Source organism: Salvelinus fontinalis, chromosome 13 (assembly GCF_029448725.1).
Source record: "Salvelinus fontinalis isolate EN_2023a chromosome 13, ASM2944872v1, whole genome shotgun sequence".
Classification (NCBI taxonomy): domain Eukaryota; kingdom Metazoa; phylum Chordata; class Actinopteri; order Salmoniformes; family Salmonidae; genus Salvelinus; species Salvelinus fontinalis.
The window spans coordinates 52504121-52527214 of NC_074677.1; the positions used below are offsets into that span (position 1 = coordinate 52504121).

The 23094-nt window shown below is 44.0% G+C and overlaps 2 protein-coding genes across 5 annotated transcripts in view; both read left to right on the plus strand.

Moving 5' to 3' along the window:
* The first annotated feature begins 6099 nt into the window (after positions 1 to 6099).
* Positions 6100 to 12671, plus strand: LOC129868981 (uncharacterized). Of its 2 annotated transcripts, none has more exons than XM_055943387.1 (13): positions 6100 to 6495; positions 6761 to 6846; positions 7017 to 7113; positions 7208 to 7488; positions 7597 to 7760; positions 7853 to 7993; positions 8119 to 8190; positions 8347 to 8458; positions 9722 to 9780; positions 9870 to 10023; positions 10115 to 10190; positions 10313 to 10457; positions 10556 to 12671. In XM_055943387.1, the coding sequence occupies exons 1-13, from the start codon at positions 6367 to 6369 to the stop codon at positions 12076 to 12078; spliced, it is 3039 nt and encodes a 1012-aa protein (XP_055799362.1). In that variant the 5' UTR covers positions 6100 to 6366; the 3' UTR covers positions 12079 to 12671. The 2 variants fall into 2 exon arrangements, with proteins under 2 accessions (XP_055799362.1, XP_055799363.1); XM_055943388.1 differs by having other exon boundaries at positions 6102 to 6495; positions 9873 to 10023.
* Positions 12672 to 13058: 387 nt separating this feature from the next.
* LOC129868982 (ryanodine receptor 1-like) overlaps positions 13059 to 23094 on the plus strand; it is a 69385-nt gene continuing 59349 nt past the window's right edge. For 2 of the 3 annotated variants that reach the window (XM_055943389.1, XM_055943390.1), the window contains exons 1-13: positions 13059 to 13261; positions 17425 to 17544; positions 17636 to 17737; positions 18750 to 18770; positions 19974 to 20048; positions 20537 to 20615; positions 20699 to 20811; positions 20929 to 21028; positions 21144 to 21240; positions 21735 to 21809; positions 21914 to 22070; positions 22245 to 22409; positions 22616 to 22737. In XM_055943389.1, the coding sequence (XP_055799364.1) occupies positions 13214 to 13261; positions 17425 to 17544; positions 17636 to 17737; positions 18750 to 18770; positions 19974 to 20048; positions 20537 to 20615; positions 20699 to 20811; positions 20929 to 21028; positions 21144 to 21240; positions 21735 to 21809; positions 21914 to 22070; positions 22245 to 22409; positions 22616 to 22737 (1274 nt within the window). In that variant the 5' untranslated portion in view covers positions 13059 to 13213. Of the gene's footprint in view, positions 13262 to 17424; positions 17545 to 17635; positions 17738 to 18749; positions 18771 to 19973; positions 20049 to 20536; positions 20616 to 20698; positions 20812 to 20928; positions 21029 to 21143; positions 21241 to 21734; positions 21810 to 21913; positions 22071 to 22244; positions 22410 to 22615; positions 22738 to 22772; positions 22910 to 23094 lie in introns of those variants that run through there. The other variant, XM_055943391.1, reaches the window with a different exon arrangement.

Genomic DNA, 23094 nt, shown 5'->3' on the forward strand with positions numbered 1-23094 from the left:
TTGACTCAATTATCGACATATGGAAACAGGAAGTTAGAGTTTCCGTATCTTTGTAAACAAAACATTTGCGAAAGTCTGAATAAGAACATTACTCGCAGTAAGTGCAATAGCTAGTTACATGTTTCAGGGTTTTGTGAATATAATGGGGAGAGATAGGAACAAGATGCTATATGGGCGAGTATATTGAAAACGGATTAGATCATGTTGACTTGTTATCTGAAGACTAGCTAGCAGAAGCCATATTGCATGATTGATTTATTTTATTATGGTGTCATGCATCTTCTCAGGGATCCCCAGCCCACATGAGCTTATAAAACACTATTTGCTGTAGCAAAATAAAAGTATATATACACACACACAGTGCCTTCAGAAAGTACTCATAACGTTACCCCTTGACTTATTCCACATTTTGTGTTACAGCCTGAATTCAAAATGGATTCAATTGTTGTTCTCACGCATCAAAACAGAATTTTCCATAATGACAAAGTGAAAACATGTTTTTAGAAATTAACAAATGTATTAAATTAAATACAGATATCTAATTTACATAAGTATTCACACCCCTGAGTCAATACATGTTAGAATCACCTTTGGCAGTGATTACCGCTATGAGTCTTTCTGTGTAAGTCTTTCTCTGCAGACATAGATTGTACAATATTTACACATTTTTAAATTCTTCAAACTTTTAAGTTGGTAATTGCTAGACAGCCATTTAAGTATTGCCATAGATTTCCCAGCCGATTTAAATCCAAACTAATACAGGGGGTTGATGTCAACACCCCTCACCGAATATTTAAAAAAGTGTTATAACGAGATGTGTCCACCAATCCAAAGAGGAATAGACGGGAGCTTGACAGCTAAACATAGTCTTTTCTGCTTACAGATGTGTGCCATCAGGTAAGGATGAGACGGACTCCGACAGGAATGTGATATTCAAAGTGTCAGCAGAATTGTCCTGTGGATGCACATTTCTTCTATTCAGGTTCAGGTTAGCATTAAACCTGTAGCAACAACAAGCTAGCTAAATTGCAATAAATGTTTAATACTTTTCGACCTGTCCCCAAATGAATATAATTGGTTCAGAGTTTGTTTTGATATTTTAACCTGCGGATCGTGTTTGGTGTGGGGGGAGAAAATACATTTATGCACGATGGCGCACGCGCGCAGCCGATTTGGGTTCGGTGTCAGACTACTCATAGAAGTGCATCAGTGGATGCTTTGTTGTCCTCCGGCGTCACATATACATATTTAGATCTTCGCTAAACATAACCTCACATGGTTTATCCGTCTCTCTGGCACCACGGATAACTTCAGAACAAAGTTGACAACAAATACAAAGTTGCCAATGTCTTTGCAATTGATACAAGCAAGCGATGTATGCTTCAAGTGAAAACATAAATAAAATAAACAGTAGTCTATAGGCCTATTTCAATCATATTGAAATACGTTTCATGTTCAATCACGTTATATTTTTCTACTTGTAGGCTACTGTCTGTAATTTGTCTCAATATATTTCATAATGTGTAGTCTAACATATGCGCAATGATCTGCCAAATCGGTGAAAGATGCATAGTTAAAACATTCCTAAGCTTAAATTCCAACCTATCGGGAAATTGGGCTCGGACATGTTAACTGACCTGTATCCTTACAGCGCTAAAATACATCTTGTTAGTCAGGAGCAAAAAGTTGGCCTCAGATTGTGAGCTCGGGGAAGAGAACAGAAAAGCAACATAATTTTGAGCACTTAAGAGGGCACAGCAAAGTGCAGTGAGTAAGTCAGAACCAGAAGATGAGTACAGCTCCACAGAGTCAGCAAGAAAATTAGTATGAGGACGTCTGTGCAAGTCAGTCAGCATGAACATTTAGCATAATTATATGAAGTGCATATGGGTGTAGACTTTTCACAGTAATGCTTATATATCCCAAAAATATATTGTTTAGTTATATTTATTTATATTGTTAATAGCTATATTAATGATGAACCTTTTTCCATGTTCTCCACAGCTGTGCAGTGCAGTGCATGCTTCAATACCTCCCCTCTCATCGCTTACCCTTGTCTCCCAAGTCTCCCCGTCTCTTCTGCTTGCAGCAAGAAAGGATCAGTCTTACATTTTGCCAGTAAAGGCAGTGGAAAGCACTGCAGTCTACAAGGTATGCTATAGCTGAGTAACTCTGAGTTTTGTGTTTGTCTTTTTTATATTGAAGATAAAGAGAGAAACTGCTCTGATTCTCCTCTGTCTTCTCCTCTGTCTCTGTGAAGGTATTGATGGCTGGTGTACCATTCTGCGGGTGGACGGCCAAGAGAAATTGAGGCCCCCACGCCCATGTGGGAGGGCCGGACAGAGGGAGGAGGCAGGTGGCATGGAGGAGGATGTGGAGAGCAACGTCAGCAATGTCAGAACTTTTCTGGAAAAAAAGAGAAACGAGACTGAAATTATGTGACAGAATTGATCAAAATTAAGTTAGAAAGACAAACCCACAAGGGGGGAGATTACATAATTCATGCAGATCCACAAAAGTGGCATCCTGACATTTTACAAAAAGTAAAATTCATAAACACTGTGTAGATTTGAATGTGCACTTTCAATTAAATTGTACTATGTTTGATGATGCATGTGTAAATAAGGATAGACTACAACTGTTTTATAAAATATTATTTTTGTTGGACAAATAGGAAGTTGAGTATATGGATACAAGTCATTGTATTTTTTTTTAAATACGTGGTAATATATATATTTGTATTTACATTTGAGTCATTTAGCAGACCCTCTTATCAAGAGCGACTTACAGAAGCAATTAGGGTTAAGTGCCTTGCTTTATGGCACATCAACTGATTTTTCACTTAGTCGGCGCAGGGATTTGAGCCAACAACCTTTCGGTGACTGGCCCAATACTCTTAACCGCTAGGCTACCTACCACCCTGTAGAGTCTATTCATCGTTTGATTGACATTTCTTAAAAGATAAAGTAATCAAGCTGTATCTGTTTAAATAAAGACAAGTACTTCCTTGTACTTTTTTCTTGTTTTGTCATCATGAGAAAACAACTTGCACAGTAAGATCTGTTAACTTTTATCAAATCAAATTTTATTGGTCACATACGTGTTTAGCAGATGTCATTGCGGGTGTAGCGAAATGCTTGTGTTTCTAGCTCCGTCAGTGCAGTAATATCTAACAAGTAATATCTAACTATTTCACAAAATATACCCAATACAGACAAATCTAAGTAAAGGAATGATGAATTAAGAATATACACTGCTCAAAAAAATAAAGGGAACACTTAAACAACACAATGTAATTCCAAGTCAATCACACTTCTGTGAAATCAAACTGTCCACTTAGGAAGCGACACTGATTGACAATAAATTTCACATGCTGTTGTGCAAATGGAATAGACAACAGGTGGAAATTATAGGCAATTAGCAAGACACCCCCAATAAAGGAGTGGTTCTGCAGGTGGTGACCACGACCACTTCTCAGTTCCTATGCTTCCTGGCTGATGTTTTGGTCACTTTTGAATGCTGGTGGTGCTCTCACTCTAGTGGTAGCATGAGATGGAGTCTACAACCCACACAAGTGGCTCAGGTAGTGCAGCTCATCCAGGATGGCACATCAATGCGAGCTGTGGCAAGAAGGTTTGCTGTGTCTGTCAGCGTAGTGTCCAGAGCATGGAGGCGCTACCAGGAGACAGGCCAGTACATCAGGCGACGTGGAGGAGGCTGTAGGAGGGCAACAACCCAGCAGCAGGACCGCTACCTCCGCCTTTGTGCAAGGAGGAGCACTGCCAGAGCCCTGCAAAATGACCTCCAGCAGGCCACAAATGTGCATGTGTCTGCTCAAACGGTCAGAAACAGACTCCATGAGGGTGGTATGAGGGCCCGACGTCCACAGGTGGGGGTTGTGCTTACAGCCCAGCGGTTGGCCCTGGGTTCCTCCTAATGCAAGACAATGCTAGACCTCATGTGGCTGGAGTCTGTCAGCAGTTCCTGCAAGAGGAAGGCATTGATGCTATGGACTGGCCCGCCCGTTCCCCAGACCTGAAACCAATTGAGCACATCTGGGACATCATGTCTCGCTCCATCCACCAACGCCACATTGCACCACAGACTGTCCAGGAGTTGGCGGATGCTTTAGTCCAGGTCTGGGAGGAGATCCCTCAGGAGACCATCTGCCACCTCATCAGGAGCATGCCCAGGCGTTGTAGGGAGGTCATACAGGCACGTGGAGGCCACACTCACTACTGAGCCTCATTTTGATTTGTTTTAAGGACATTACATCAAAGTTGGATCAGCCTGTAGTGTGGTTTTCCACTTTAATTTTGAGTGTGACTCCAAATCCAGACCTCCATGGGTTGATAAATTTGATTTCCATTGATCATTTTTGTGTGATTTTGTTGTCAGCACATTCAACTATGTAAAGAAAAAAGTATTTAATAAGAATATTTCATTCATTCAGATCTAGGATGTGTTATTTTAGTGTTCCCTTTATTTTTTTGAGCAGTGTATAAATATATGGATGAGCAATGTCAGAGCGGCATAGACTAAGATACAGTATAATAGAATATATACATATTAGATGAGTAGTGCAAGCTATGTAAACATTATTAAAGTGACTAGTGTGCCATTTATTAGAGTGGCCAGGGATTTCAAGTCTATATAGACAGCAGCCTCTAATGTGCTAGTGATGGCTATTTAACAGTCTGATGGCCTTGAGATAGAGACTTAAAAACAGCTTCTCGGTCCCAGCGTTGATGCACCTGTATTGACCTTGCCTTCTGGATGATAGCGGGGTGAACAGGCAGTGGGATGGGTGGTTGTTGTCCTTTATTATCTTTTTGGCCTTCCTTTGATATCGGGTGCTGTAGGTGTCCTGGAGGGCAGGTAGTTTGCCCCCGGTGACGAGTTGGGCATATCGCACTACCCTCTGGAGAGCCCTGCGGTTGCGGGCGGTGCAGTTGACACACCAGGCGGTGATACAGGCGACAGGATGCTCTCAGTTGTGCATCTATAAAAGTTTGTGAGGGTTTTAGGTACCAAGACAAATTTCTTCAGTCTCCTGAGGTTGAAGAGGCGCTGTTGCACCTTCTTCACCACACTGTCTGTGTGGGTGGATCATTTCAGTTTGTCAGTGATGTATACGCCAAGGAACTTTAAGCTTTCCACCTTCTCTGCTATGGTCCCGTCAATGTGGATAGGGGGTACTACCTCTGCTATTTCCTGAAGTCCACGATCATCTCCTTTCTTTTGTTGAGTGAGAGGATATTTTCCAGGCACCACACTCCCAGAGCCCTCACCTCCTCCATGTAGACTGCCTCGTCATTGTTGGTAATCAATACTGTTGTGTCGTCTGCAAACTTGATGATTGAGTTGGAGGCGTTCTTGGCCACACAGTCATGGGTGAACTGAGAGTACAGGAGGGGGCTAAGCACGCACCCTTGTGGGGCCCCAGTAGCGGCAGGTAGCCTCCCTGAGCTGACAAGGTAAAAATCTGTCATTCTGCCCTTGAGCAAGGCAGTTAAGCCACTGTTCCATGGGGCCAAAGACATGGATGTTGATTAAGGTAGCCCCCCCGCACCTCTCTGATTCAGAGGGGTTGGGTTAAATGAGGAAGACACATTTCGGTTGAAGGCATTTAGTTGAACAACTGACTAGGTATTTCCTTTTCCAGTGTTGAGGATCAGTGGAGTGGAGGTGTTGCTTCCTACCTTCACCACCTGGGGGCGGCCGTCAGGAAGTCCAGGACCCAGTTGGTTCAAGCTTAACGATGAGCTTGGAGGGTACTATGGTGTTGAATTCTGAGCTATAGCCAACGAACAGCATTCTTCTTGTCCAGATGGGATAGGGCAGTGTGATGGTGATTGCATCATCTGTGGATCTATTGGGGCAGTAAGCAAATTGAAGTGGGTGACAGGTAAGGTAGAGGTGATATGATCCTTGACTAGTCTCTCAAAGCACTTCATGACAGAAGTGAGTGCTACGGGGCGATAGTAATTTAGTTCAGAAAAGGCCCTATGAATCAATGTCAATAAATGTGAAATATGTCCATTCCTGTATGGCGGGTATGTATGGGTCTCTTTTTCATTATGTACTGACCATTTCAAACTACATTTGTGACTTCAGAACAGACAAGCGTCTCTGTGAACCGTGCCCATCACACCTACATTACGCCTTATTTGGGCACAGGTGACCGGAAGTATCTAATTTGATGGCGGCGGGATGAAAGGCTCAAAGACGCGCAACAACGTAGGCTACATCATTTTGCTACCTAGCTCTGACGAAATGTCGGTTTTTAATAGTGATAGAGTTTTCAAAAGCCACTACTTTCACCTTATTTAATTTTTAAAGAACACAACCTAACTGGATCTACCAATGCCAAACCCCATGGACGACCGTCTACGCGTGGTGGCCGTGATACACGCTTTGAAAGCATCTGGAGTTCGCGTGAAAAACTGGAAGAACTTCTTGAATGGGCCATACACGAGCGACCCTGTCAGACAGGTAACCAACAAGGCCAATATGTTTGCTCAACAGTCAACCTCAATGCGTCACTAAAGCATGTTTTCCATTGTCCACAACACTATTTGCTGCCACAGACTTTTGATGACTTGATTGATTACGTGATTGATTACTGTCAAGGTCACGTTTCTTAAATATTCAAATTTACTTATCATAATTTGCAAACTACCAATGTTGAGGTATTGATTTGTTGTTGAACGCCTGTTTAGCACATCACCATGATCTGTTGTTGATGGATGTCTTTCAGGAGAACCAATCTAAATTTGCTTTTGGTCGGGACCTGATATTGCTGCCACAGTGTGATTTAACTGATATGAGTGGGACAGTGCCAAAGTATGTGAACTTGAGTTGTATGGTTGCTTTAAATACAGTCATAACTGGGAGATGTGATTACAAAATATATATCTAATGTGGCATATTCTGATTACAATGAACAACTGAAAGCCCAACGTTTTGGTTGGTCGTGACTTAACTTCCATTTGAGTGATCTAACTATTCCATAGGTTCTTGGTGGATGCCTGTGAATTTTTATCCCAGCATCTTCATACTGAAGGGCTGTTTCGAAAGACCGGGTCGTTTAGTCGGATGCGAGCTCTGAGGGTGAGGCGGCACAGGAGGGATGTGCAGGAATGTCAATTTTCTTACCTCCAGGGGTCTATCTTTTCTATGTTGACGCTCTACCTCCTCATGACAGGCTGGCCTGGAGCAGGGGGAGACAGTCTTTTCTCTGCCACATTCAGCCACTCTGCAGCCCTGTGATGTGGCGTCTCTTGTGAAGCAGTTTTTACGGGAGCTGCCCTCGCCCCTCATCCCTATGGATCTACAGGTGCCACTGTGTCGTGCACAGGGCTTAGAGGAGGAGGGGGGGCAGGAGCAGGGCAAGGATGGAGCTCTTCTTCTCACAGCCCTGTTCCCCCCGTCGCATTCACGGGCCCTCCGATACTTCTGTACCTTTCTGAGACAGACGGCTCAAAGGTTTGTTTCCAGAAATTCATAATGACTTCTTTTGTCTGGGCTTAGAGAGGGAGGTCTATGTCTCTCTGTGCCTAAGTTTCTCCATCTCCTATCCCTCACATTCACTAGATGTAAAGAGAATCGTATGGAAGTGGGCAATCTGGCTCTTGTGATTGCACCTAATCTGCTACATTGTCCAGCTGGGGGCTCTAAACTGACCGCAGGTACAGAGAGACGACTGCATAGACAAGCAGCAGTGATCAAGAAACTCATAATACACGCTGATCGCATTGGTAAGTTTAGAGAAATATACATTTGTATAGTAGCTGATGACGGATGTTAGACTTAAAGTTGATACTAATTTCACTCTTCTATATGTCCCCAGGTGTTGTCCCCCCTTCTATTATGGACATGGCAACAGTAGCAGAGTCCTCCACACCCCCAGTTGATGGGGGGAGGTTTCAGGAGAGGGCAGGACTTGGTGTGTATAGACTTTTAGGACATCAAAGGAGGCGCAGTGTTGGAGGTGAGAGTTTTGCAAGGACTGGATAATGAGGTTTATACTGTGATAATCATTTCAGAATAAATACGTTGCTGGAAAATGTATGAATTCAATTCAGATTATTATAATTTTTTGCTTAATCTCTCCAGAGATATTTGTGGATGCTCTCAGTAAATTGAAGACAGGCCGCACTCACAATGGCCTTTTACATCCCCCAGACAGTACGTGCATAATGTTGTGGTAATGATATGATTTTTGCTGCTTGTTAACTGGTTGCAAAGTTCAAATGCTTTTAGTATAAAGTGATGCTGAAAGGATTGTCGTCAGTAAGGGCCAATAAGTGTGTTGCCTCTGACTTTATAACCTTGACCTCACAGGCCAGCAAAATATAAAGACCGCTCACCACAACACACCTGAATCACCAGTCACATCTAAACGAAAATCGACTGAAGATCCTGTCCCTGATGTTGAGAGCTCTGCTAAAAAAAGGTACTTGCATTTAACTGTCTGTAAAAAAATAAATGTACACACACTACCGTTCAAAAGTTTGGGGTCACTTACAAATGTCCTTGTTTTTGAAGATCTCGTACAACGCTGTGAACTACTCCCTTCACAGAACAGCGCAAACTGGCGCTAACCAGAATAGAAAGAGGAGTGGGAGGCCCCGGTGCACAACTGAACAAGAGGACAAGTACATTAGAGTGTCTAGTTTGAGAAACAGACACCTCATAAGTCCTCAACTGGCAGCTTCATTAAATAGTACCCGCAAAACACCAGTCTCAACGTCAACAGTGAAGAGGCAACTCCGGGATGCTGGCCTTCTAGGCAGAGTTGCAAAGAAAAAGACATATCTCAGACTGGCCAATAAAAAGAAAAGATTAAGGTGGGCAAAAGAACAGACACTAGACAGAGGAACTCTGCCTAGAAGTTCAGCATCCCGGAGTCGCCTCTTCACTGTTGACGTTGAGACTGGTGTTTTGCAGGTACTATTTAATGAAGCTGCCAGTTGAGGACTTATGAGGTGTCTGTTTCTCAAACTAGACACTCTAATGTACTTGCCCTCTTGTTCAGTTGTGCACCGGGGCCTCCCACTCCTCTTTCTATTCTGGTTAAAGACAGTTTGCGCTGTTCTGTGAAGGGAGTAGTACACAGCGTTGTACGAGATCTTCAGTTTCTTGGCAATTTCTTTCATGAAATAGCCTTCATTTCTCAGAACAAGAATAGCCTGAGTTTCAGAAGAAAGATCTTTGTTTCTGGCCATTTTGAGCCTGTAATCGAACTCACAAATACTGATGCTCCAGATCCTCAACTAGTGGAAAGAAGGCCAGTATTATTGCTTCTTTAATCAGCACAACAGTTTTCAGCTGTGCTAACATAATTGCAAAAGGGTTTTCTAATGATCAATTAGAATTTAAAATTATAAACTTGGATTATCTAACACAACGTGCCATTGGAACACAGGAGTGATGGTTGCTGATAATGGGCCTCTGTACGCCTATGTAGATATTCCCTAAAAAATCTGCTGTTTCCAGCTGCAATAGTCATTTACAACATTAACTATGTCTACACTGTATTTCGGATCAAATTGATGTTATTTAAATGGACAAAAGATGTGTTTTTAATTTCAAAAACAAGGACATTTCTAAGTGACCCCAAACTTTTGAACGGTAGTGTATATTTTGATGAACCACATCTCTGAGATTTAGTTTTTAAATGCTTTATGGAGCTAATATTATCCTTCTCTGTATACAGACGCTCTATCCATGACCTTAGAGAAGACAACCAATCCATGAGCAAACAACCCTCCAATGGTGATGTATTTATAGCCTGTACTGCAGTATAGCTTTTAGTCACTCGCATAAGAAGCGGTATGACAAGTTCTATGTTTTGACTGTCTCAGTAGATTCCGAGGCGGCAGTCGGCCAAAGCCCTACCCGTAGTCACACTTCTGTCCTGAGTGGAGTGGAGGGCAGTAGGGAGCACGAGCTCTCTGTCACTCTCACTGCCTCAGAGAAGAGGAGGAATCACAAGAAAGATCAAAAAACATCAAACAAGTCAATCTAAAGCATCATAAGCATTTATTCTAGTTCTTCTATTTGTCTATTGCCTTGTTTTTGTGTCTGACTGTGTCTGTGTTTCCTGAAGGCATCCGGTGCAGGAGGACAAGGCCCATCGAAGGACATCTCTTAGATTCTTCAACATGACAGTCTGGAGCAGCCCTGTAAGTCTGGCGCTGTCCAATATTATGCCCATAACACTGGGTCTTCACGTTGCTCATGCTTGTCTTTTGACGCTGAGCTCTATTGTTGGACTTATCTAGTTTCTCTACGACTTTATTCTCAGGACCCTTCCCCCACGTCCATTGGGAATGACACTGAGAATTGGATCATGGGCAGTATAATGGTCACTGATGGTATGACTGAAGCATCCAGCTCTGAGATTGGACCATCCAGGATTCCTGTCATAATGACGGATGGCCCAGGACAAGGTTTAGATTTGAATATTATTTTTTTCAGTTACATCCATGTATCTACATGTTAGTCACTTAAATACGCAATGTGACATTTTATCTGTATTCAATTCTAGTGGGGAATGAAGTGGAGGATGACCCTGACCTGCTGAATTACAGCTTTGCTGAAAATCCTAATCACTTCCTGGATCTCGCGACATTGGACTCACCTATCAGGACACAAGCTGGGGAATCGTGTGAATGCTCTGGTGTCAAGTTGGAAAACGAAACGATAGAGGAAACCGTTAGACAGTATGAAACACACCATGTATTGAGGGATCCAGAGCAGGTTGGGATAAAAGAGGACCCTGTAGACGTGGGTCTAAGCAAGAAGCAGTCAGAAGTGGATATATCTGTCAGTCAGAAGCCCCGTCAACCTCGTCGCTCCATCAGTATGCCAGAGGTGACATTGGACCAACTGAGGATTCAAGATGAAATTTACAAGAAAGAGAAAACGGATTGGATGATCGAGAAAGAAGATGGAGTCTCTGGGGACACACTTCAACTGCCGGTGAAGAAAGAGAAGATGACAGAGTCAGGACTGGGTTTTAAGAGGACACACATGTCTGTAGCAGAGCGCATCAGGCGGTTTAACGCTCTGACAACGCTGCTCCGTAACCCCAGGGTTCCTCCAAGGCCCCCTGAACCTCAGCTCAATGATGTCCTGCATGAGAGTCAGCGGGAGGGAGGTCAGCGGAGCGTTGTACGTCTGCGCCGGCAGGGAGCACGGCGGTTTGGACGCTCCATCAGTCATGATGGTGTTCCCGGACCTTGGCCAGGACAAGCCTCTAAAAATCAAGAGGTGCCAGTGGTTGTTCAAAGCCTCAGTGAGCCAGTCCTATGTCCACCTCCAGAGCCAACTCTTAGTGTTTCTCAATTTGCCCATGTGGGACAGTTTGAAATCCAACATACTCCTCAACTACAACAGGAAAACCTCATGCAGACCATCCAGGATTTGTGCGCTCCTCCGTCACCCAATCCAAAGCAGAACAAGGAATCCTGCCAAGGGCAATTTAAAGAATCACAATTGAATCTCAAGGAAAGACAATTGGAACCGGTGGAGGAACAACCTAAGGAGTCAGAGCTACATGAAATGCTGGAGATGCACTTGAATACATGCAATCCAAAGGAGGAGCAAGACAAACACATTACAGTTCCAATGCAGGTGAATAGACCGTTTCTGACCGACACGGTCTTAGATGTTCCACCTCAGACCATGGCCCCCCTACAGCAGGAGTCCAAAAGTACAGAAGTCAAACTCCCTCTCCCTTTTCCCTCCAAGCCCTCCTCTCCCTCTCAAACAGAAACATGCTCTCCCATTCCCAGTGGACCCTCTCCCACACCAATAGACACAACATCAACTGATCTCTACACTGCACACTTAGTGGCTAACTGCTCCCCTACCTCTGTCACGACCTTTGGCTTTATAGAGATAGACATGGGGGTCAGTGAGAGTGATGGGGGTTCGCTCCCTGTTGAACTCTCTCCATCACCAGCCTTGCAGATCAGGCTCCCGGCCACCAAGAGACGCTACAGAGACTCGCCCTGCTGGCCCGTCCATGAGATTAGCATGGCCACAGGGGACCCATTGCAGATCTGAGGGGTACAGGACAGACTAAATGGTACTCCGTAACTAGCGCATTGGTCTTGAGTAGTAGGGTTTAAAAATGGGGAAAATAAGATCACTCGCACAAAGAATGCCATGTGTTTTTTGTTTTTTTATATGTAATTTTCTGTTATGCCAAGATAGGTTATCCTAGAAAAGTAGTATTTTAAAGCGGCAGTCAACAGTAGAACAATAACAGTGGCCTCCCTGTTTCGGTAAAAATCTGAGGGATGGGGCTGGAGAAATGTAACCACTCTCAAATGTATAGACAAAGCTATGGAGGCAAGGACTGCATGTCAATAATATAACAATTATAGTTTTAATCATGTATTGAGCCTATATCGTGTTTGTTTACTTTGTTTTTCAAACATTGGAGTAAAATAAGCTTATTTTGGGTTCTGATGGTGTACAACAGTCACTAAGTTGTTAATCAATGGGTAAATATCATTATCATATCAAGTAAATTATATTATGTAGCAACTGCTGATTGCAGATTTTATTATTGTCAAGTTGCGTTTTACATATCTGACTATATATAATTTGTGTAAATGTATGTATTTCAGTTTGAATAAAATGATTTCTTTTAATCTTTTGATTTATTAATTTATATCAGATTAGTCTATCCCTCTTAGTAAAACTAGAGGTGTTTTCCTGATTGTTTAGAGGTTGACTTCATTTTTCTGACCTAGTAAGTAGCAAGGTTTAAAAATCTGTGTATTCACAAACCTGTTGCAGACCTCACCAATGGGAATCTCGTTGGGACTAATGCAACAACGCTAACGTTTTAGGCTATGGCTTGGTCACTGACACATTGTAGATATTTCAAATCTGACACGTTTACCAGTACATTTGTTAATATGGTACAACAATTCTATAGGACTTCGTAAAGGTGGCACAATGTTTTACAGTTTGCTCCACCCACTTTTCCCTTTTCATCTTGCACTGAGCAGGAGTTAGTTAACTGTCACGCTGTCTCATCACACAGCCATAGCCACTGGACCTACATTGTCCTTCAGTACGCCCACACGCAGACAGACGCTGGGAGTGAGAGAAAAGAGGTGGGAGAGAGACAGCGAGGCTTGCCGAGGAACAACCAGGGAGAATAGAGTGATAAGTAATACATTAGAGGATGGCGGAAGGAGGTGATGGAGAGGAGGAGATTCAGTTCTTACGTACGGTGAGTGATGCTGGACCCCTTTTGCGCTGTTCGTTTTGATTGTAACTGAAAAAGGCTGTGAGAGAAACCATACTGCAGTATAGCTACGATAAGTTGCCTTATCTTGCTGTAGGTCTAATGTGTGACTTTGGTGTAACTTATAGTCCAATGTATTAACTTTCATACGTTTTGTTAATGGCTTCCCTTTGACTTTGGAAAGACCAGATTGACATGGACAGGTGCTGGGCTTGTCTGCATTGTTATCTATTTATATACCAGAGCAGCTTGAAATGTTACTGTTTGGGAGTTGGGCAGCTTGTTGGGTGCCAAGTAACAGCTGACGCTGGCAAATAGAAACGCATGAAAACGAGGGGTAGTAATAATAAAAAACGAAGAATGACGAACATAAGATGTAATGGGATGCGAAATCAGATTGACTATCATATTGGTTTTTACTTTTAGGTGCAGTAATATGGGTTTACTGACATATCAAGTCATGAGGTGGCAGCATGATAGAAAGGAGTGGTAGGTTACGTTGGCCTGTCCATGAGATTAGCATGGCCACAGGGGACCCATTGCAGTGGTAGGTTACGTTGGTCCAGTCAAGAGAAGGCATGTCTTCACAGCAATTTAGTGACTGACTCAACACCATTGAGACCAATATGATATAGATGCTGATTTCCACACTGTTCATCTTCTGAATGTAGAAGAGATATTGTGTTAGACACCTTTTCCTAATGGTGTGTTGTGACCTGTTCTTAGATTAAATTCCGTCTTCAGCTGTACAGTAATTAGAGACTGGCCTGCCTGTGGGGTGTTAAACCTTTCATACCACTGAGCCAGTGTGGAGAGACACTCTCGCACTGCGTCTCACTGAACCTCTGGGGACATGGTGGAGCAGAGACAAGAAAACCTTTACCCCATCAGTTTTCTCACAGGGACCAAAGGCCTCGGATGAATCAAGCATGTAGCATTTCATATCTGTTATATTAAGATACACCGAGAAACGAGTTAGTGGAAGCAAGTACGCAAGTGAAACAATGTACCAACGCTAAGCACGGATATTTTTGGGAACAGGCATTGGCATACTGTATTAGATACTGTTCACATTTTTTTCAAAGTGAATACATCTCTCTCAAAGACTACCTGTAAGCTACATAGAATGTACAATCACAACAAGACATTGACAAAGAGCATGGCATGCAACATGACTCTGAAAAAGGCTCTCCTGTCTCGATTTAGGCAGAGCTCTTTTCCTCATTAGGGACTCCCATGCTGACTTGGGGCTAAATCATATTTCAAAGGCAAGGCTTTTATATAACATGTATTGTTGTGTCAAACCTGACTGATGCCAGGCAGAGATGGGGTGTTGTGTGTACTTGTAGAGGTATTATTCACCACAGAACACGGACACTTTCTTTTTATAGTGCCTGCTGCATATAAAGAGGATAGCAGGCTGGCTTTGTCCTACATTGCCTCTCTGCTTTGTTAAAGGTCCAGAGCAGCTGTTTTTATATCAATATCCAATCTTTTTGGGGGGTAACAATTAAGTACCTTACAGTTATTTTTTTGCCCATTTGAATTGAAAACAAAAATAGCTTCTTGTTAATTTAAGAGCAAATTCTCAAGCAATAATTTTGTTAAGGTTGTCTGGGAGTGGTCTTAGTGGGGAAGGGAAAATGGACAACTAGCTGTTATTGGCAGAGAAGTTTAGAACTATTTTTCTTATTGGGGTGGCAGGTAGCCTAGTGGTTAAGAGTGTTGGGCCAGTAACCGAAAGGTTGCTGGTTTGAATCCCTGAGCCAACTAGGTGAAAAATCTACCCTTGAGCAAGGTTCTTAACCTTAATTGCTACTGCAAGTTGCTCTGGATAAGAGCGTCTGCTAAATGACTAAAATGTAAATGTTATTGGTTTATTCATTCAATCACCAAGCAGTCCATAACTCCATCCCACTACAACAGGCTGAAATGTTATGCAGTCTTTTCAAACAGCTCTTACACTAAAATGGCATTATCATCAATTTCACAGCTGTATTCCAACCTCATAGTGTGGAAATATACACTGAGTATACAAAACATTAAGAACACCTGCTCTTTCCATGATAGACTGACCTATGATCCCTTATTGATGTCACTTGTTAAATCCACTTCAGCCAGTGTAGATGAAGGGAAGGAGACAGGTTAACGAAGGATTTATAAACCTTGAGGCAATTGAGACATGGATTGTGTGTGTGCCATTCAGAGGGTGAATGGACTAGATAAAAAAAAATGTATTTGCCTTTGAACGGGGTATGGTAGTAGGTGCCAGGTGCACCGGTTAGTGTCAATAACTGGGGGCGTTTCAAGCGTTCTACAGGGATGCTGGCCAATGGTGACGCCAATGCTCCCCACAGCTGTGTCAAATTGGCTGGATGTCCTTTGGGTGTTGAACCATTCTTGATACACACAGGAAACTGTTGAGTGTGAAAAACCCAGCAGTGTTGCAGTTCTTGACACAAACCGATGCCTGGCACCTACTACCATACCCCGTTCAAAGGCACTTAAATCTTTTGTCTTGCCCATTCACCCTCTGAATGGCAGACACTCACAATCCATGTCTCAATCGTCTCGAGGCTTAAAAATCCTTCTTTAAGCTGTCTCCTCCCCTTCATCTAGACTGATTGAAGTGGATTTAACACGTGACATCAATAAGGGATCATAGCTTTCTGTGCTTCTCTCAGATCATAGTCTGTTTAGTGCTTCTCTCATGATCGTTACTTGAGTCGGTTAGATTCTTATTGGAGTTGTATTAGAGAGCCGCCCGCGGACATGTACAGTACTTACAATGAACATAAAGTAGTGTAAAGACATCTACTGTATTCATGTATGCGTTTGTGTGTGAGTGTACCGTGGCTATGGTTATAGCAGTGTGTGGAAGATGACGCTCTCGCCAAGAAGGGAACCGTTTTCTGGAGTTGGTCAGCTGAATGTGGAGGTGTGAGAGAGGCTGCCCGTCACTTGCATTGATGCTGTTCATCTTGAACTCTGCTGAGTTCTATATTTACGGAGTCTTGGGATTAGCAGGTTTATAGCCAGGGCCATGGGAGCACCTGTTTAGTTCTGGCCCTATGAGAACTGCACTCGCTCTACACATTGAGTATGATGAAGTGCTTTTGTTTATATTATCTTTGCCAGGTTAGAGTGACGGCGTCGTATATATGTCATGTGTTCTGATAGTTTTGGTATGATTGACAGTGGTAGTACTAGTACAAATGAACTGAAGGACACTGAGTTCTACAGCACTGTAGGCTTTGTAAAAAGTTTCTTGTTACAACAACTTACCGGTGTCCCCTGTTCTTCTGTCATAACTAAGGAGTATGGCTTTTACCCACTTCTGGCTGGTCTCTATGGTTGACTTTGGCCAGATTTAGTGTGACTTGAGCTGTCAGCCTAAGAATGATAGTTTGACTCTGGGTCTGTCTGTCTCACTGCTCTCTGTGTGAGTGCATTACAAATTATTATGCCAGGCTGACTGGGTCTCAAATATCCACTGCTCCACTGAGAGGAATGTGTGAGCAGCAGGTGCAGGGTTCTGAAATAGAGGTCCGGGAGGAGCGGGTGCTTACCCACAGTCCGACTACCAAGGAGATTAGTGTTTTGACAGGGGTAGGGCCAGGCACAGAAGAATGACAAAGAAAATGTGGATGTGAAGGTTAGGAATGTGAGATTCAAGACCAGAGAGGGTCTGTTGACCACTCTTTGTTTGCTTTTTGACCTACTATGTTTAGGCTCCCTGTTACGACGGCTTTATCACTCCGCTGGTTCTATCTACTCTCGTCATTGTTACCATCTGTTGGTCAGGGTTGCAGCCTTGTTCTTATGTGACATAAAATATGCCTGTTTGGTGCACAGGAATCGTAATCACGCTTCTACTATATTCTCTTCCACTACAACCATTACACATCCACACTTAAGCCCCTCTAAATGGGTTTTGGCTGTAACTCTACCCCTGGCCAGTATTCATGTAATATAGGCCTATCAAGGTTATGAATGGCAAGTTAAATATAAAATACTACTTTTGAAATGCTACCCAAGTGATGAAACATCTTAATGTAAAACAATGAAATAATAATGAAGATATAAACTAGCTCAGCTGATTAGCGTCATCTGTTTTGGCCCCTGACCTCTTTTCTTCCTGTATGTAGGATGACCAGGTTGTGCTACAATGCACTGCCTCCATTCTGAAAGAACAGATCAAACTGTGTCTTTCATGTGAGGGCTTTGGGAACCGCCTCTGCTTCCTGGAGACCACCTCCAATGCTCAGGTAGAGAGAACCACGTTCCACACTCTGATTACATCTATATGCTAGTTGTTGCCGTTCCCTGGGTTTTGCTGACAGATGTGTTGTGTTGTAGAATGTGCCACCTGATTTGGCGATCTGCTGCTTCATCCTGGAGCAGTCCCTGTCGGTACGAGCCTTACAGGAGATGCTGTCCAACACCATGGAGCTCAATGAGGTAAGAGACCAGCAGAGGGGCTGATGGTTCTGTGGGATTAAAGGAGCTTCTTTTGCATCTGATGTTAAACAATTCTATAGTATACACTGAGTGTGCGAAACATTTTGGACACCTGCTCTTTCCATGGCATAGACTGACCAGGTGAATCCAGGTGAAAGCTATGACTCCTTATTGATGTCATGTGTTAAATCCACTTCAATCAGTGTAGATAAAGGAGCGGAGACAGGTTAAAGAAGGATTTTTAAGCCTTGAGACAATTGAGACATGGATTATGTATGTGTGCCATTCAGAGGGTGAATGGGCAAGACAAAAGATTTAAGTGCCTTTGAACGGGGTATGGTCGTAGGTGCCAGGCTTCACCGGTTTGTGTCAAGAACTGCAACGCTGCTGGGTTTTTCACACTCAACAGTTTCCCTATGTGTATCAAGAATGGTCCAACACCCAAAGGACATCCAGCCAACTTGGCACAACTGTGGGACACATTTGAGTCCACATGGGCCAGCACCCCTTGGAGCGCTTTCGACGCCTTGTAGTCCCTGCCCCAATGAATTGAGGATGTTCTGAGGAATAAAAGGGGTGCAACTGAATATTAGGACGGTGTTCCTAAAGGAAGGTGTTCCTAATGTTTTATCACTCAGTGTACAGTACACGGAAATAGTTTTTCTTTGACTGGAAAATAGAGGTGGTCTTTGTGAAGTGTCTGGTGAGCTTAGTTCTTTCTGAATCGAACTATTACAACAGATGTCATGTTTTTCCCATAATATGGGAATCAGTACTTTTGGTTAAACATTTCAGAAAATACTGTTATGCCTTATATGGTAGTGAGAACATCCTCTCTTATGTCATCGACACATCGTTGTAAAAGTAGCGTTGTCGTGAATAGTTATGTGCTAATGACACATCACTGATGCATTTGAAATATGAATATTATGTCAAGGTCTCTTGTTCATTTAGCAACTTAACTTCGTTTTGTCTCTTTTCTGACCCCTCACCTCCCACCTGCCAACCATAGGCAGTCGATTTGGACAAATGGGTATGTCTGCTCATGTTTCCCTTCCTGTCACGTTTCGCCAAAGTTTTCCCCTCCTCCTCCACCCCTTGTCTACCGTGAGAGTGCTCTCACCTCTCACCCAATGTCTCTGTCTCAAACAGTGATGCGCCACTTTCGTCTGCCCTCACTCATACTACCTAACTCCACACTTTGCTCAGTGTTGTCATAGCTGAAATACCGAGCGGCGTTTCAGATGACACTCGAGGAAGGATTCCTGTCAGCAACACAGGAGCAACTAAGAAGCTCTCTGCCGTCGAGGGCTTCTGGCTGCCGTATAATCTCTACACTAAGTCCAACAGCAGAATCATGGACCACAGACCTAGTATTGGATGGTGACATTTGAAACAGGGCTCTTACTGCCCTGTGACCTTGTCCCTCTGAAAGTCTCCTATACAACCTTCCTCATACTCCCATCTTCACTCCTCACAGCCACATAAGTCCCGTTCATTGAATGTGGACCAGACCAGCCCTTTACGTTTTCTTAATCATTGCTATTCCGTCATCCCGTGAGTTACTGTGGTTTGACCAAACCATCACGCCAATTCATCTTAATCTTCAGAAAGTCTGTACTGTAGGGCAAAGTGTAACCTTAAATATCAAACTGCACGCACGCACGTACGTACACACACACAGGTTCACTAAATCTGACCTAGAAGTCGGTCTTGCGCTGTGTTCTGACTCTCCACTTACTCATGGAATAATCAAGATGATAACAACGTTGGCGGTGGAAATGATAACCACTAATTATAACAAATGTTGAAGAAACAATATTGTTTGATTGTCTGAATGTCAGTTTTTCTGCCTTCCAGTTAAATGTGACATGTGACTTTCTGTGGTATTGTTTCTTGCTTCCAGTATTGTTAATCATTTGACTTTTGTTAATCAATTTCCCTTTCCACTCACCCCTGGTTTGTATTGACACTATGTAGACATGTTTGCTGTTGTGTTGGTTCTCTGTGGTGGGCTCTCTGACTCCTCTCAGCCAGATACGTCCAGTACACAGGTTCTCTGTTGCCTGCCACGTTGTTCTCAGTTTGGTACGAGGAGGATGACTTCCTCAACTCCTGTCTCCCTCCTCAGTCTTTAACAGTCCTGTGTGCCTGACCTTAGCAGGCTGAATGTTGAATCATACACGACTCTCTTCGGTTGGATTTTTAACTCCTCGCTCTCTTGTGTTCTGCCCAGTCATCTCAAGGAGGGGGCCACCGTACCCTGCTGTATGGCCATGCCATCCTACTGAAGCACACTCACTCCAGCATGGTAATCAGCCTCCTCTGTCTCACTGCGTAGTCTCACATGTTTCTCATTTCACCAACCCACTATCATCCACTTCTTTCTACTTCTACCTCACCCAGACTACCACCCACACTATCTCCCACACACACTATCTCCAACATTACCACCCACACTATCACCCACACCCACACTATCTCCCCCACTACCACCCACACCAACACTACCACCAACACTATCACCTACACCCACATTACCACCCACACTACCACCCACACCAACACTATCTCCCACATTACCACCCATACTACCACCCACACTTTCTCCCTCTATCTCACTCGTCATAGCCACATAAGTCCCATTCATTGAATGTGTACTATACCAGCCCTTTACGTTTTTAGTGTGGGTGGTAGTGTGGGAGATGGTGTGGGAGACTGTTTTGCAGTTACATGGGTTTGCTTTTCAATTAGCGCTTCATTATTCAGTGTGTCATTTTTACTCTTTGTGTGCTGCAGTACCTCAGCTGTTTGACTACCTCAAGGTCACTCACAGACAAACTGGCCTTCGATGTGGGCTTACAGGAAGATTCCACCGGTATGGCCTTTACCATAGAGAACAGTGCTCATATTCATTTTCTGCACAGTGTTCAGTTGAGTGACACAAGTGTTCCTCCACAGGGGAGGCGTGCTGGTGGACCATTCACCCTGCGTCCAAGCAGAGGTCAGAGGGAGAAAAGGTCAGGGTGGGAGATGATCTCATCCTGGTCAGCGTGTCCTCTGAGAGATACCTGGTGAGCCGCGTTGGTGACACACTGCCAAGTGGACTTTCAACCCCACCAGGTTATGGACGGAGCTGACATGTTCTCTCTCTCTCGCCCCCCTCCCCCCCCCGCTCTCTCTCTCTCCAGCATCTCTCCTACGCCAGTGGTGACCTCATGGTGGACGCCTCCTTCATGCAGACGCTGTGGACCATGAGCCCTGTGATGTCTGGCTGTGAGCTTGCTGAAGGTGTGTATATGTTTTGATTGCTTTTCTATGTCATAGTCGTTAGCTGATCATCTAGAAACACTACACTTGACTGCCGTGTCTTTCTCTCATTGCCAGTGTAACATCAACCCCTCAGGCTTTCTGACTGGAGGCTACGTTCTTAGATTGTTCCATGGTCACATGGATGAGTGCTTGGCTATCCCTGCTGCCGAACAAGGAGACGACCAGCGCAGGTGATGAACACTGTTGAACTATTCCACATTTACATTTTACATTTTATGTATATATATGGGGAGGAGGCGGGGTGCTGTGGGATAATTTATATACTGTTTGAAGAGGTAGGGTTTCAGATGGGCAGGAAAGATGTGCAGGGACTCTGTTGTCCTAGCTTCAGGGGGAAGCTGGTTCCACCATTGGGGTGCCAGAACAGAGACGAGTTTTGACTGGGCTGAGCGGCAGCTGCCCTCCCGTAGGGGTGGACGGGTCAAGAGACCTGATGTGGCAGAACGGAGTACTCATGTTGGGTTGTAGGGTTTGAGTTTAGCCTGAAGGTAGGGAGGGGCAGTTCCTCTTGCACCATGGTATTGTAGTGGAAGCCAGTGAAGTGTGCGGAGGAGCGGTGTGACATGGGAGAACTTGTCAGGAAGGTTAATCAGATGATAATCAGATATTTAATCTGACACTGCATAAACACCACCTGTCACTAACAGCCCATCTCTGTTTTCAGAATTGCTCATTATGAAGGGGGTGCTGTCTGTAGTCATGCCCGGTCACTATGGAGACTAGAACCGCTCCGGATTGGGTGAGTGGATGCCCTTCTGTTCATCAGCTTTATGTAACAAAAAAAACATTACAATTGTCTTACATGAGTTCTGTCCTTGGGGTTGTACTTGTGGCTCTGTGTAGATGGAGTGGAGGTCACATGAAATGGGGCCAGTCGTTCCGAGTGCGTCATATAACCACAGGCCGCTACCTCTGCCTGGATGAAGAGAAAGGACTGCTGGTGGTGGACCCTGAAAAAGCCAACGCCAAGATGTCAGCCTTCTGCTTCAGAATCTCCAAGGTCAGGGTCGTCCCGAACGGCGCTCTGTTAATATAAAGAGCAGTGTGAAAAACGCACGTGGTCCTTTTTCATAGAATGGAACAAAAGCTTCTGGCAGTGTTCATGTCATCCCTCCGTACCTAGCGCTGTTGATAGTCATTCTTTCTCCTTGTTGCTCCGTGTTCCAACCTGCAGGAAAAGATCGAGGTGGCTCAGAAACGAGATGTGGAGGGCATGGGCACACCAGAGATTAAGTATGGGGAGTCCATGTGTTTTGTACAGCACGTCTCCACTGGCCTCTGGCTTACATACGCCTCTGTCGATGCCAAGTCCGCTCGCCTGGGACCTCTTAAGAGGAAGGTATGGAGAAATCGTGCGGCAAGGTGTCGAAAAAAACACCTGAGCTAACAGACAGGAAGAACAACAACAAAGGGAATGCTAAGAGATAATGAAGACCCCGTAATATAGGGATTTACTGTGAATGCATTTTGCTCAGGCTTTTCAAATACTCCGCTTTCCCCTGGAGTGCCACTGGTGTTTATCCATGTTGTCAATGTCTCTCTCAGGCCATCCTTCATAAGGAGGGCCACATGGACGATGCCCTGACCGTGGCCCGCTCCCAGACAGAGGAGTTCCAGGCTGCTCGTATGATCTACAACACAGCAGGCCTCTTCACTCAGTTCATTAAGTATGATCTACAACACAGCAGGCCTCTTCACTCAGTTAGTTAAGTAGGATCTACAACACAGCAGGCCTCTTCACTCAGTTAATTAAGTAGGATCTATAACACAGCAGGCCTCTTCACTCAGTTAATTAAGTAGGATCTACAACACAGCAGGCCTCTTCACTCAGTTCATTAAGTACGGCCCCTCTCCACTCCCAATGCGTTTGCTATGGCTATCTGAGAAAATACTTAGCTAGGAATCTCTTGAGTTTGTACACATTATTATGTATAGACCACTTTGACTTACTGTTATCCTTCAGGTGGGGCGGAGCACCTTGGTTTAGTGTTTGACCTCATGGTCAGTACAGTGACGTTTTCCCC